Consider the following 13,845-nt stretch of genomic DNA (forward strand, 5'->3'; position numbering starts at 1 on the left):
TAAAAGCTACAGTAGTCAAAATAGTGTGGTACTGGTATAAAGATAAACAAATAGATCAATAAAATAGAAGAGAAAGCCCAAAAATAGATCATTTATGTGTGAACAACTGATTTTGACAAAGAGGTAAAAGCAATTCGCTGGAAAAATAGTAATCTTTTCAAGAAATGGGGCTTAAACAGCTGGATATTCATATGCAAAAAGGAAAAGAACTTCCAACCATGCATCACACCATACATAAAAATTAACTCAAAATAGATCATGGACCCAAATGTGAACCCTAAAACTCTAAAACTTCTAAAACAACACATTGGAGATAAATATTTGTGACGCTGGGTAAGGCAAAGATTTTCTAAATAGGAAACCATACAAGAACAAATGGATAAAATGGAGTTCATCAAAATTCGAAACTTGTGGTCTTCAAAAAGCCTGGTTAAGAGAATGAACAGACTAGTAACAGACTGGAAGAACATATCTGCAAAGCCTATATCTAACAAATAATTTTTACCCAAAATATAAAGAACTCTCAAAAATCAATAATAAGAAAATAATCAACCCTTTGTTTTTAAATGGGCAAAAGATTTCAGTTGACACTTCATCAAAGAAGACACGTGGATGGCAACTGAGTACATGAAAAGATGCTCAATATCATCAGCCAATAGGGAAATGCAAATTAAAACTACAATGACCCGGGCGCCTGGGTGGCCCAGTTGTTAAGCCTCCGCCTTTGGCTCAGGTCATGATCCCGGGGTCCTGGGATTGAGCCCTGCATCGGGCTCCCTGCTCTGTGGGAAGCCTGCTTCTCCCTCTCCCACTCCCGCTGCTTGTGTTCCTCTCTCACTGTGTCTCTATCAAATAAATAAATAAAATCTTTTAGGAAAATAAAAAATAAACCCACAATGACCTATTGTTACAGAAATTAAAAAGAAGGTTCATACCAAGTGTTGACATGGATATGGGAAAAACAGAACTTTCACACACTGCTTGGTGGAAATACAAAACGCTACAACTACTTTGGAAAACAGTTTGGCAGTTTCTTAAAAAATTAAACATATACCTACCATATAATCCTTCAGCTTATTCAGCTACTAGGTATTTACTCATGAATAAAGAAAGACTATGTCCATATAACACTTTGTACATGAATGTTTATAGAAGCTTTACTTATAAGAGCCAAGAACTGGAAACAACCCAGATGTCCATCAACAGATGGACAAATAGACACATCATGGTATGTTCGTACAAGAGAATAAAAAGGAATGAACTACTGATATGCACAAAAGCACAGATATGTCTCAAAAGAACTTGCTTAATTAAAGATGCCAAACAAAACAGTGTATATAATGTAGATTCCATGTATATAAAATCACAGAAAATTCAAACTAATCCACAGTGACAGATTGATTGCCTCGAAGGATCAGGAGGGCAGGTACACAGGGAAGAGAGATTACAAAGGGGCAAACTGGTGATGGTTTCACGACTGTGGTGATGGTTTCATGGGTCTTGTGTCAAAACTCACCAGTGTGAATGTGGATACTTCAAGTAAGGGTGGTTTATTGTACAAAAATTATACCCTAAAAACTTTTATTAAAAATCTTTTTAAATGTGACACTCTGAGCCATATTAGAAAAGCACTCTGAGATATCTTCCCGGCTTATGACACAACTTTTACATTTTCATGGATGTACCAAAAGGGGGCATAGCATGCTAGCAAAAAGTCCCAGAAATATACTTGAGAATCTTAGCCTGTGATCTCTTAGGAGTTCCAACTCATTTCATTTTGGGACATTGTAAAAATAATCCTATTTCACTTAAACCACATTTAGCATTTAATAAAATCTAAAACCATCTATAAGAATGCAGAAAATTATTCATGCAAATGGGAGAATAAAATTAAAAGTTAGTACCAAAATCCAAAGTTCCTGAGTTAGTCTAATAATTTAACCTATAAAAGCACCAAAAATGATAATCTTATTTATACAAATTCTGAGAAAGAATTCTGACCAAACATTTCCCTCTTCATTAAAAAACTTAAATTATGTAACAATAAACCTATAGATACCTCCTATTTTTTTCAACCCTCATTTCCCCTCTAAAAACAACTGCTATAATAGCCACCAGAAAACATTCTGTTAGTTTCCAAAATTGATAATCACTGGCATTTACTGATTATTGGCATTTAGCAACCTTAAAAATAGCTTCAAATGCTGTTTAATTGGTTACTCCTTTAACTTGGAGTTAGCATACTTTTAGCATCATCTCTGTACTTAGGAATGTAATTTAGTGAAAAGTATTTCCCACTAAAATTGTATCAATTTATCTAGTTATTTTCACTATTTTACTCTCTTCATTCCAAAGCGTATGGCATATTGAACCTAAGACATATTCCTTTTACTACTGCACTCAAAATTAATTAAATGGTATTAAGTTCATGGAAAGTGTGTGAGTATGTGTATAAAATCCATCACCAAAGGCAATCTTCTATGTAGTATGTTTCCAAGGATGAATTTTATACACATACATACACACACACACACACAAATATGTGAGTTCAAGAAGTATGTTATTACATTTTACTAAAGTAGTAAGCAAATTGCATGAATTCTGTATCAATGCTAAATTTTAACAACCATGTATAGGTAACAGTTTAATAACTTGATAAAATGCTTATCTCAACAGTGACTCTGGTTAGGGTCATTTTTCTATTTCTGGTTTATTAAGTGATAAGCTGCTTGCACATATATGCAAAAAGTATTTTTAAGTGATCCCTAATAATTACAGATTAACCTCAAAGGATTATAGGCAGAAAGCTAACAAGCTGTACAAATATCTGGTTGAGCTGTTTACAGTGATCTATATTTTACTTTCATATTTAATTATACATTTTTCCCATAAATGGTAGCTTCCCTTACTTATATTAAAACAAGCAATATCTTACGTATATAAAGATCTTACCTGAACGCTTATCCTCCATGTGTGTTGCTAAATCTGACATCTTCACAAAGGAGGGCATGCTTTTTTGAAATTTTGCTTTAAATGTAATTGCCCTTATATCATCGTCAAACAGGCACTCACAGGATGACCAAAATGTTGTATGCAATTCTAGGCCTTCTAGAATGTCATTGCGCTGAACAAAAAGATATTTAAATTCCCAAATATAATCTTAAACAAACAAACAGAAACAAAAAGTCACCGAAAAGGAAATAATCTAGACTCAGAATCAGATTAAATAGATTGATCCAATTAAATCAATTAAATACAACTTTTACCACTCTAAGGAATTTGAGTATTAAAAGACAAAATGTGAATTATGCTGTTTTAGGGCAATAGTATAAGGATGCTGGAAATAATTTTAATAAAAATTTTCTCTAAAGATTTCTTGGTCTCTTAAACAGTCATCATTTATCTTAACCAACTGCTTTTCAGAGTAGCTAATTCCTGTTTCGATATCTACAGGCAAAGGTTTTTAAAACAAGTAAGGCATAGAAATGGACACGTGTCTGCCATAATCAATATCTCTCACTGATTTTTCAACATCTTTGTTTTCTTATTTAGCTAATTTTTCAAGGACAGAAAAAAATAGCACTGAGAGACAATTGCATGTATTTTCAGTTCCCTCAGTCATAATTGTAATCCTTAAAACTGCAGTGGCACAGAGCTTCCTGCCAAATAATCCTATTCTATATTAATAAATTCAACTTTAAATTCTAATAAAACAAAAGATCTCTTAGCACTGAGTTTTCTAGTAATAACAGCTGTTCTTTTAGTTTTCACTTACTTCAGGCCATAAAGCTAATTCACACCCCTCCCCCACACTGCCTCCTTAGTTTTTTTTCCTTAGTTTCTTCTTGAAAAATGCAGAATCTTTTTTTGGGGGGAAGATTTTATTTATTTATTTGACAGAAAGAGAGACAGCGAGACAGAGGGAACACAAGCAGGGGGAGTGGGAGAGGGAGAAGCAGGCTTCCCGCTGAGCGGGAAGCCCGATGCAGGGGCTCAATGAGGGGGCTCGATGAGGGGTCTCGATGCGGGGCTCCATCCCAGGATCCTGGGATCATGACCTGAGCCAAAGGCAGACGCTTAATGACTGAGCCACCCAGGCGCCCCCAAAAATTCAGAATTTAAAACAAGTAAGTCTATACAGTAAGTCTGTATAGACAGAGCATCATTAGAAAGAGCTAAAGCATATATATTCCAAGTCACTGCTTAAAACCAATCACTATTTTTAAAATAGTTTGCTTGTCTTATTACAAAATACATGCTTAGAAATCAGATTAAAGTACATAAATAACAGCCATAATCTCAACACCCCCAGATAAACACAATTAACACTTTTAGTAGACATGCAGTTGTTTTCAACTGGATTTATATGTCATTAAGTATTATTCTATATTATTTTAAAATACTGCATAACATGCCCATACTTTGGCACAGATATGCCAAAATCTTAAAAATTAATACAGCAATTCCTTGTTTGGGGGCATGTTGGTTATTTTTTGTTTTTTTACTATTATAAACAGTACTGTGATAAATATATTTTTAGCTACGTCTTTATGCATAGCCATGATAAATTCCTAGAAGTGTAATTATTAGGCCAAAGGTATTCCAAATTCGGTTTTCAATAGCCAAACTGTGGAAAGAGCCAAGATGTCCATCGACAGATGAATGGATAAAGAAGATTTGGTATATATACACAATGGAATATTATGCAGCCATCAAAAGGAATGAGATCTTGCCATTTGCAACGACGTGCATGGAACTGGAGGGTGTTATGCTGAGTGAAATAAGTCAATCAGAGAAAGACATGTATCATATGACCTCACTGATATGAGGAATTCTTAATCTCAGGAACAAACTGAGTGTTACTGGAGTGGTTGGGGGTGGGAGGGATGGGGTGGCTGGGTGATAGACATTGGGGAGGGTATGTGCTACGGTGAGCACTGTGAATTGTGCAAGACTGTTGAATCACAGATCTGTACTTCTGAAACAAATAACGCAACATATTTTAAGAAAAAAGAAAAAGAAGAAGATAGCAGGAGAGGAAGAATGAAGGGGAGTAAGTCAGAGGGGGAGACGAACCATGAGAGATGATGGACTCTGAAAAACAAACTGAGGGTTCCAAATTCAGTTTTCATAAAGCACTGTCGGTTGTCCTCAAGAAAGATTTTGCCAATTTACATTTCCAATAGTTCATGAGAGTGGCTGTTCCCCTTTATGTTCTCTATCAATTACTCAGGAGAAAAATCATGTACTGTCATTATTTTGTGTACCTTCAATTACTAATAAGTAAATTTTTTTCATACATTCATTGGCCATTTTTATTTCTTCTTTGGGGACTTCCTGTTCATATCTATGGCCCATTTATACTTACAGATATTTGTCTTTTGTTTATTGCATTATTTTCTGACAAAATGCAACTTTTTTTTCCTGGTTTTTCACTTGCCTTGTAATTTGGTATATGGTGATTTTTATGTATAGTTCCTGTTGCTGCATTTTGTTTAACCTACCAATCTTTACATTCCAAATAAGTTTTCTTATATTTTCTTCTACTACTGTTTCTTTCTTAAAAAAAAAAAAAATTGAATCTCTAATGCATCTGGAATTTATTTTGGCATAAATATGAAGTATAAATTTAATTCTATTTTGTTTTCAAATTGTTAACTAGCTATTTCAAACCTTATCTGCTCTTCTTTTCAAAAGGAAAAAGCTTGATTTAATTATAAATAAAATATATTTACTATAAAATATTATACAGTAAAAGAAAAGAGTAGCAATAGATGAAATATGATTGGCCAATGTTCTAATATAATGGGTATAATGGGTACTATAATGGGTACTTCATTATATTATTCTCTATTTACTAAGTTTGAAGTTTTTACTAAATGTGTAAAAAATAAATGCAGATTCACACATGTGCAAAATTCAAACTAAAGGCATAAAGAAAAAAACACACGTAGCCATTGCTAGCATTTTAATATCTGTATTTCCAAATTTTTCATGTATACACATACTCACCTACCTGCTTTATTAAAATGGGATCCTATTATACATGAAATTTTATAATCTACTTTTTAAACTAAATAGTAACATCACATATGTCTTTCTGGGCTAGTGAACATTCATATCTTTGGTGGCGAATACCTTTGTGTGTCCACCCAGACCACAAGTGACCCTCTCATCTGTTCCCTGACCCTCTGAAACAAGCTCAGGCATTCCTATTCTACTTTGCCACCCTGTCCCCGAGGCCATAGTTGATTGAATCAAATTCAGTCTGGGCAATCAGATTTTCTTTGCTGGGAATTTGGAAATGGACTGGTCTCTTAAAAGGAAAAGGAAAATCAGGAGCTACAGAGTAAGCATCTTCTGCTGCCTTCCATATGATTGAAAAGCAGAAAAAGTCTGCACTGAGTGAATAAAGCAGACAGCTGGAGAAGCTGCCCGGGACTCACAAAGCATTTCAGCTCCTGGTTCTTAAGTACCCCTGAACCCATCAGCACTCTTACCCTATGTACCATGAGATACTCCTGTGTACTTCAAATATATGACCCTTAATTGGTTAAGTTAACCAGAGAAGAGTTCTAGTTCAGTTCACTAAAAGCCCTCTGTGCCCAAGTTTAAATATAATTTGTTAATACATTCCACACGTTGCCAAAACCTTGTGTGCATGCATTTTCAAACTGGTGATTTTGTATTATCATTTGAAACAAAGTTATTCCCTCCTCAAACTTGAGTCTCTTATTCCTTCAAGACTGGAGACTTTGAGTGGTTGCTTGATCTGTATTTTATTCTTCATTCGTTCATTCACAAAGAAAGCACTACGAGGGCAGGCACAGTGCTGTGTAATGAGGATACAGGGCTGAACAAGCTTAGCAGAATGCTTGTATTCACAGAATTTATAATCTATGGAGAAAATTAGTTAATTAGCAAGCAAGCGAATAAGCTGGATAATCCTGATTGTGTTAAGTGGCACGAATGGACCTCAAAGAGCGAATCTGATAACGATTATGTATGTGTGAGGCCCCCCTGAGGATATGACATTGAAGCTGAGAAATGAAGGAGACATCCATGCGGGGACCTGTAGGGGGGAGCACTCTAGGCAGAGGAAACATGTAAACTTAAGATCCCAAGGCAGGAAAAAGATTGGCAAAATCAAGTAACAGAAAGGAGTCGTGTGCAGATTAGACCAGTAGGTCTGAAGGAGACTGGTATTGAGACAATTTCTAATACATTTCTATATTTGAATCATGAATTAAGGATGTGAATAGATTTCAAACCTCCATACAGACATAACTATGATTTTGCATTAAGTATAATTACAAACGTTGGGATCATTTGCATTACTCTGTGCTTAATTAGTAATGTCACAGAGTACTTTATTATAATTTGTTATATTTTTAAAATATTAGACTTCTGTTAAATACTTTCAGAATATTGCATTGGAATGGCATTTAGTTCTGCATAGCTTCTTTTATGTACCCAATTATTCCTAAGAAGTGTAGTGTATGCCCCTAGTCCACCCTCATTAGGACCTAAACTGTGATCAGTCCTTGCTACAAATTCCCATGCATATTTTGAAAGAATGTGAATTGGGGATTTCTTATTATTTCTCCCCAAAACATCAACTCTGTGATCTCCAGTATTCAACAATGACTACTTGATGATCATTTCTGATTATATCATCTCAATGTTATCTTCAGGAACAAGGAAAACCAGTGCCCAGTATGGAGGTTAATACAGAGAACACCTCAAGAAATACTAAATGAATAGATAAAATGCTAACAGTTTCTGAAAGTAGAATCACTTACTTAGATGAGCCTTCAAAATTGGTACTTTCCCATTTTGAAAAGAATAATTTTGAGGTATTGAGGTGGATGTCAAAACTTAAAAATGATGATTATAAAAGTATGCTGAATGAATGAATGAACAAAGAACAACTATATCTTAATTCCTGGATTCACAAATTTCCAGTATTAACCTAAATACCATAGAATTGTCTAGAGAGAACTAGAATGTCTCTTCTATTAGCCAAATAACTACAACTTTTAGAAGAATATTCATAGTAAGCATGGAGCAGTCTGCTACATCTCCTTCGCAAATGGAATAGCACCTTTGACCTACATTTTGTTCCACATGCACTAGACTCATGTTCCCAGCTATGATATAGTGGTCAATAACTATGGTCAGTCTACCACTGACACATGTTTGTCAGATTTCTCAACTGAACAAATATTTGCCATTGTTTGATCCTAACATAAAAGTCAAAAGTCAGACTTACCTCAAATCCTGGTTATAGGCTATTAATGATTAAGAGAGAGAATGTGACAGATCCTATCCTTAGATAACCATTTTGTAGGTAGAATTTGGGGAAGAGGCATTAACTCTTTCAGGTAAAAAAGAATGAGTCACACACCTAACCAATCTCTGGATTAATTCAGCAGGACAAAATAACTCGCAAGCCACTAATTAAACTATTTCTGACTGTTACAACAAAAGGATCTCACAATATAATACTGAAATCAAGATATTATACCATTTTATTGAAACATCAATGCCATTTAATTAAATTCATCATAAATTATTAGTAACTCATGCTTTAAAGAAAAATGGCGTCACGGGTCATATTTTAAACATGAACATTCTATGGATGGCTAATAGTCCACACTTTTAAAACAACTGGTATAAAAACCTGGAAGACACTAATTTACAAAACAGTAACACTGCGACTTGAAAGGGTTAATGCAGCTCCCCTAACATCTGCCTTATAACCAGAGAGACGTTTATTTATCAGAGTACTTTGGCTGGACAAAAATTGTAGAAGTGTCTCCAGATTTCAATTTTTAAAGAACGTTTCCTGAAGGAGATAAGATCTTCACTAAAAAGGTAAAGTAGTAAACCTGGGAATAAATGGAAACTTTTCTTTTGCCTCTGTTAATTAGAGAGGACTTTTTAGATCACGAAATTGCTTACAGGAGGTATAAAATCATAACAGAAGAAATCCAAAGATGAATATTCAATTATGATCACCTACTATTTTGAATGTAGTCTATCTTAATCTCTTAAGATGCTCTTCATCTTCAGCTCATAAGCATTAATCATTTACCTAACTATAAATAGGTTAAATGCTTTTTGGTATATTTACCTTTTTTCCTTTGAAGTTGAGGGTACCAGGCTGCTCCAGGACCCCATAATACAAGCACATAATGTTGACCTTGGACCTGTTCCACTGTTAACATAACTTTCCTTTGCTTCTGTCCTCTATAACTGTATAATGCCTCTGGAAAAGAAATATTTCAGCCAGCATTACTTTATCACATAGGACACCTTAGTTTAATGTCCAATGATAAATATAATAGTGATAACCAAATGATACACTACAAAAGTCTGGTATCTTAATTATTTTATAATCTAAAATCAAGACGGTGCCCCAATATTTACCTGTCAGTACAGTGATATCAATAACTCTTAGTACTGCGTGGACCAATACGTCTGGCTGCAGCTGCTCCAAATCTACAAATTCTATACTGTTCATTTTCTGGGGCTGCCTCTGAGGAAGATCCCTGAGATAGGAATGTTTTGAAGACACATATGCCAGTAAGTCTCGAAGTACAACATCATTAACTATATTGGAGTCTAAGAAAGAAAGACACACACATGTATGAAAGATGGCAAAATTATATTTTTTTAACAACACAATATTTTCTTAGAAATGTATTTTATGTTGTAAAGTGTGATTAAATGGAAAACATGCTCTCATTTCTAAAAATATGTAACTTTTTCTTAAATGCTTAGGTGTACAAATAAGCTTGCTATTTTTAACCAAGGGAATTAGAATTATTTACCATCTCCAAAACAACTTGCCCTGTTCCCTTCTCTATTTTGTTAATAATATCATTTTTCTACCAATTAACCAAGACCAGTATTTCGGTTATTTCTGTTGACCCCTCCATTACCCTGCTTTACCCAATCAGTTCCCTAATCCCTGCAGTCTGATTTGCTCACACCTTCCCTGACCATCCCAACCACTTCTATTCTTTCTCAAGACTTTTATGTTTCTCATCTGCCATACACTTGAGTCACCTAATGACTCCTTCCCTGAACATGCTTTCCTCTTCCCCACTTCCAAGCCTCGGTCCTCACCACTCTCACTGGCTGCAATGCTTCATCCCCTCTATCTATGCAAATACTACACAGAAAAACAACCACCATAGAGTGGCTCCCAGTGACTTCTTCCCGTAGAGAGCTTTTCTCTCCAGCTTTCATGTGGCATTTGAGCATATGCTACGTTGTAATATCTCTCCTGATGGTTAGATTAGTTGTTTAGTTCTTCGGTCCTTGTGTCATTTAGATGTTTTCCTCTATGTTTTAATTATTTGTTTCAATGTTTTCTCATTTTTTGAGATATACTTCACATACAATAAAATGCACACATTTCAGATGGACAGATTGATGAGGCTTGCTGATTAAATTTTAATTTCCCTGAAGGTAAGGGAGGTACATTTGAATATATAGTGGATTGTTGACCAAAATAAGATCTTAGCAAAAAGCAGTTAAGTACTTTTTTAGAAGGTTGGGTCTATTTGCTGATTTCAGGAGGAAAAAAACAAATGATTCTTCTTTCCTTCCATTAACATTTTCATCCTAATGTATTTCTTATGCTACACTAAAGCCTCATTATTCATTTACTCATCAGAGGACCATCCACTAGGAGCCAGGCATTATGCCAGGTGCTAGGGATACAAAGACGTATCTCGTCATGATACTCACACTGAAGGACTTATCAACCTTGAGATAGTCAGTAACAAACACTGGGCTTAGAGTATAACAGATACATGTAAGCCTTCCCAAGAACACACAGAAACAACTGCCCAGGCAAGTTGGAAGAGGCTTTATTGAAGGAATATTTGAGCTGGGTTTTGGAAAAAAATGTCCTAGTTTTCTAGGTAGTAAATGGAGGACGGGGTATATTTCCAAGTAAAGAGAAAGGGATCTGTACTCCCTTACATATTACAGATGCTTCTGGTAGTCTGATGAAGCATATGAGTATCAGAATAGTATTTTTTTAAAAAAAAGTTTTACTGAGCTATAATTCACATATATAAAATTCACCCTTTTAAAGTGTATAATTTGGGGTATCTGGCTGGCTCAGTTGGTAGCGCACACAACACTAAATCTCAAGGTTGTGAGTTTAAGCCCCATGTTAGGCATGGAGCCTACTTAAAAAAATAAAAATAAAAATAATTTTTTTATTTTTTCCTTTAATTTTTTTATTGTTAAGTTAATCACCATACATTACATCATTAGTTTTTGATGTAGTGTTCCATGATTCATTGTTTGTGCATAACACCCAGTGCTCTATGGATAATGTGCCCTCTTTAATACCCATCACCAGGCTAACCCTTCCCCCTACCCCCCTCCCTTCTAGAACCTTCAGTTTGTTTTTCAGAGTCCATCATCTCTCATGGTTCGTCTCCCCCTCTGACTTATTCCCCTTCATTCTTCCCCTCCTGCTATCTTCTTCTTTTTTTTTCTTAACATATATTGCATTATTTGTTTCAGAAGTACAGATCTGTGATTCAACAGCCTTGCACAATTCACAGTGCTCACCATAGCACATACCCTCCGCAATGTCTATCACCCAGCCACCCCATCCCTCCCACCCCCCACCACTCCAGCAACCCTCAGTTTGTTTCCTGAGATTAAGAATTCCTCATATCAGTGAGGTCATATGATACATCTCTTTCTCTGATTGACTTATTTCACTCAGCATAACACCCTAAAAATAAATTTTTTTAAATAAAGTGTATGATTCAGTGTTTTTTAGTATTTCACAATGTTGTGCAACTACTACCATTATCTAATTATAGAGCATTTTCATAACAAAATAGTCTTTTTCAATGTATAAAGTAAGATTGCAAAACCGACTATATGGAAATACAGCAATCAAATATTTTTCAACAGATAATTTGTGCCTCATTAGTACATTAAATAACAATATATAATAGAGTATGTAATAACTACTGTAATTTCAAAGTAGTGACGGGCATAGATGATATTCAAGTTATCTTCGACAACTATAATATGTGATATGAAAATATATGTGCTCTCCATTGGTGACCAAGCCCCAAGTACTGCTAATATTACTGTGGATTATTGTCTCATGCATACTGGAAGCAGATGCTCATTTTCAGTTAGCTATCAGAAAAAGTAAAGACATAATGCCTTCCCATCCAAGCTCACAGACCCCTTAATGTGGAGGAATCAATTTTCACAGAAGAGAGAGTAGGAAGAACACTTAGGAGGCCAGTGGCCATCCAGCAGGAGACAATGAGTGCTGGGAACCAGGCAAGACTGCATAAAGGGACGAGGGGTGACAGATCTGTGAAACAGTTCAGAGGTGGACTCCAAAAAACAATGAGATGGAGAGGGTACAGAAAAGATGAAAGATGGCATCAAGATTCCTTGCACTGCTCAGCGCATGGATAAAAACAAATGTTTTAAGGTTTTTAGAACCTGATACCTGAAATTCATTCTAGTTAAGATGACTCCATTTCTCCATGACTTTTATGAAGCAAAGGTGGTATCGCTAACAAAGCAAGGAGCATAAGAGAAAAGGACAGATGGCATGAAAGCGGGATGAGTGCAAGAGAGGAAGACATAAGACCTGTTAGATTACAGCAAAACCCAACTCCAAGCAGCTCCATCCGGGGCTCCAATTCATCCACCAGACTTCCTGATCCCTCTTTGGCAATATTCCCAGCACGTGTGGAATCAACATTCAAACGGGTTCAAATTCTGACTCTGTCAACAATGAGTTCTGAGAACTCGTACATAACTTGTCTGGGCTTCATTCTTTGTCTATAATGTGGAGCTTTCCATGGAAAATACAAAGATCCCTGATATCCAAGTATTTATTTATCCCTGATTTATAATACAGAAATATGGAATTACTTAGATTCCAATTAAAATCATCTACTTCACGAAAACATTGTATTAACCTTTGATTTATATACTTAATCATTTCAATTTAATAATATTTAAGATAAATTTATGTCCTATCACATGTAATACCTCACTATAATGAGGAAAGAACAGACGTCTTCTCTAAAAGCACAATATATAAAAAAATAAATAAAAATAAATAAAAGCACAATATATTGATCAGAAGAATGTTTCATGAGCTGTAAGTACTTGTAAAAACAAAAACAAAAACCTAATCAAATTGATTTATTCTTTCAGAAAAACAATTATAATATTCTCAAAGTACCAACTGATAACCATTCCCCTAAATCAAATTAAAAAGACTTAGAATATATGTTAGCTACCAACCTATGAAAAACAGGGCAATATAAATTCCTATATAAGTATAAAAAGAAATAATTTGAAGTAACCTTTAAAGGTTCTCTAACTAGTTCAAGGTTCTCCTCTTTGTTCTACAAAAAACCTGAAGCTTCCCAGGGGTTCCATGTGATATTCTCCATCTAGAATTAGGTCTTAAGATTTTTCTGAAATGACTGAAACAGATCAGCCTTACTTGAATGTAAATCAGTCTTAAAACCAACTCTACCTACAACATTTATCTCCCCGATCCCTTGCAAAATATTTGCATACCATGTTATTTTCATGATTTCAAAACGTTCCTTACTCTTCTATTGTATTAACATCTATTAACTATGGTGAATTTTACTTACAACTCATTTAGCTCCATGGAAATATGCTCTCCAAGATGCGGCAATTTCAAATACTCCTAACAAAGGATAACACTTACACCTTTTAAAGAAATCCCCAAATTGGAAATTGACTTTTTACGTTTTGTTGCTTCCAGTTTCCAGGCCGTTGCTAACCCACGCC

General features: G+C 35.0%; 1 protein-coding gene across 10 annotated transcripts in view; it reads right to left on the minus strand.

Moving 5' to 3' along the window:
- SHLD2 (shieldin complex subunit 2) overlaps positions 1-13,845 on the minus strand; it is an 82,111-nt gene that overhangs the window by 12,009 nt on the left and 56,257 nt on the right. For 6 of the 10 annotated variants that reach the window (XM_025880405.2, XM_073878688.1, XM_073878686.1 and 3 more), the window contains 3 exons: positions 9,433-9,627; positions 9,137-9,271; positions 2,953-3,159 (listed from right to left, as the gene is read on the minus strand). The exons of 1 other annotated variant lie outside the window; for it this stretch is intronic. In XM_025880405.2, the coding sequence (XP_025736190.1) occupies positions 2,953-3,159; positions 9,137-9,271; positions 9,433-9,627 (537 nt within the window). Of the gene's footprint in view, positions 1-2,952; positions 3,160-9,136; positions 9,272-9,432; positions 9,628-13,845 lie in introns of those variants that run through there. 3 more of the 10 variants (XM_073878690.1, XM_073878691.1, XM_073878689.1) reach the window with 3 other exon arrangements.

Source organism: Callorhinus ursinus, unplaced genomic scaffold (assembly GCF_003265705.2).
Source record: "Callorhinus ursinus isolate GAN/ISIS: 27379988/994484 unplaced genomic scaffold, GSC_fseal_2.0 scaffold31, whole genome shotgun sequence".
Taxonomy (NCBI): domain Eukaryota; kingdom Metazoa; phylum Chordata; class Mammalia; order Carnivora; family Otariidae; genus Callorhinus; species Callorhinus ursinus.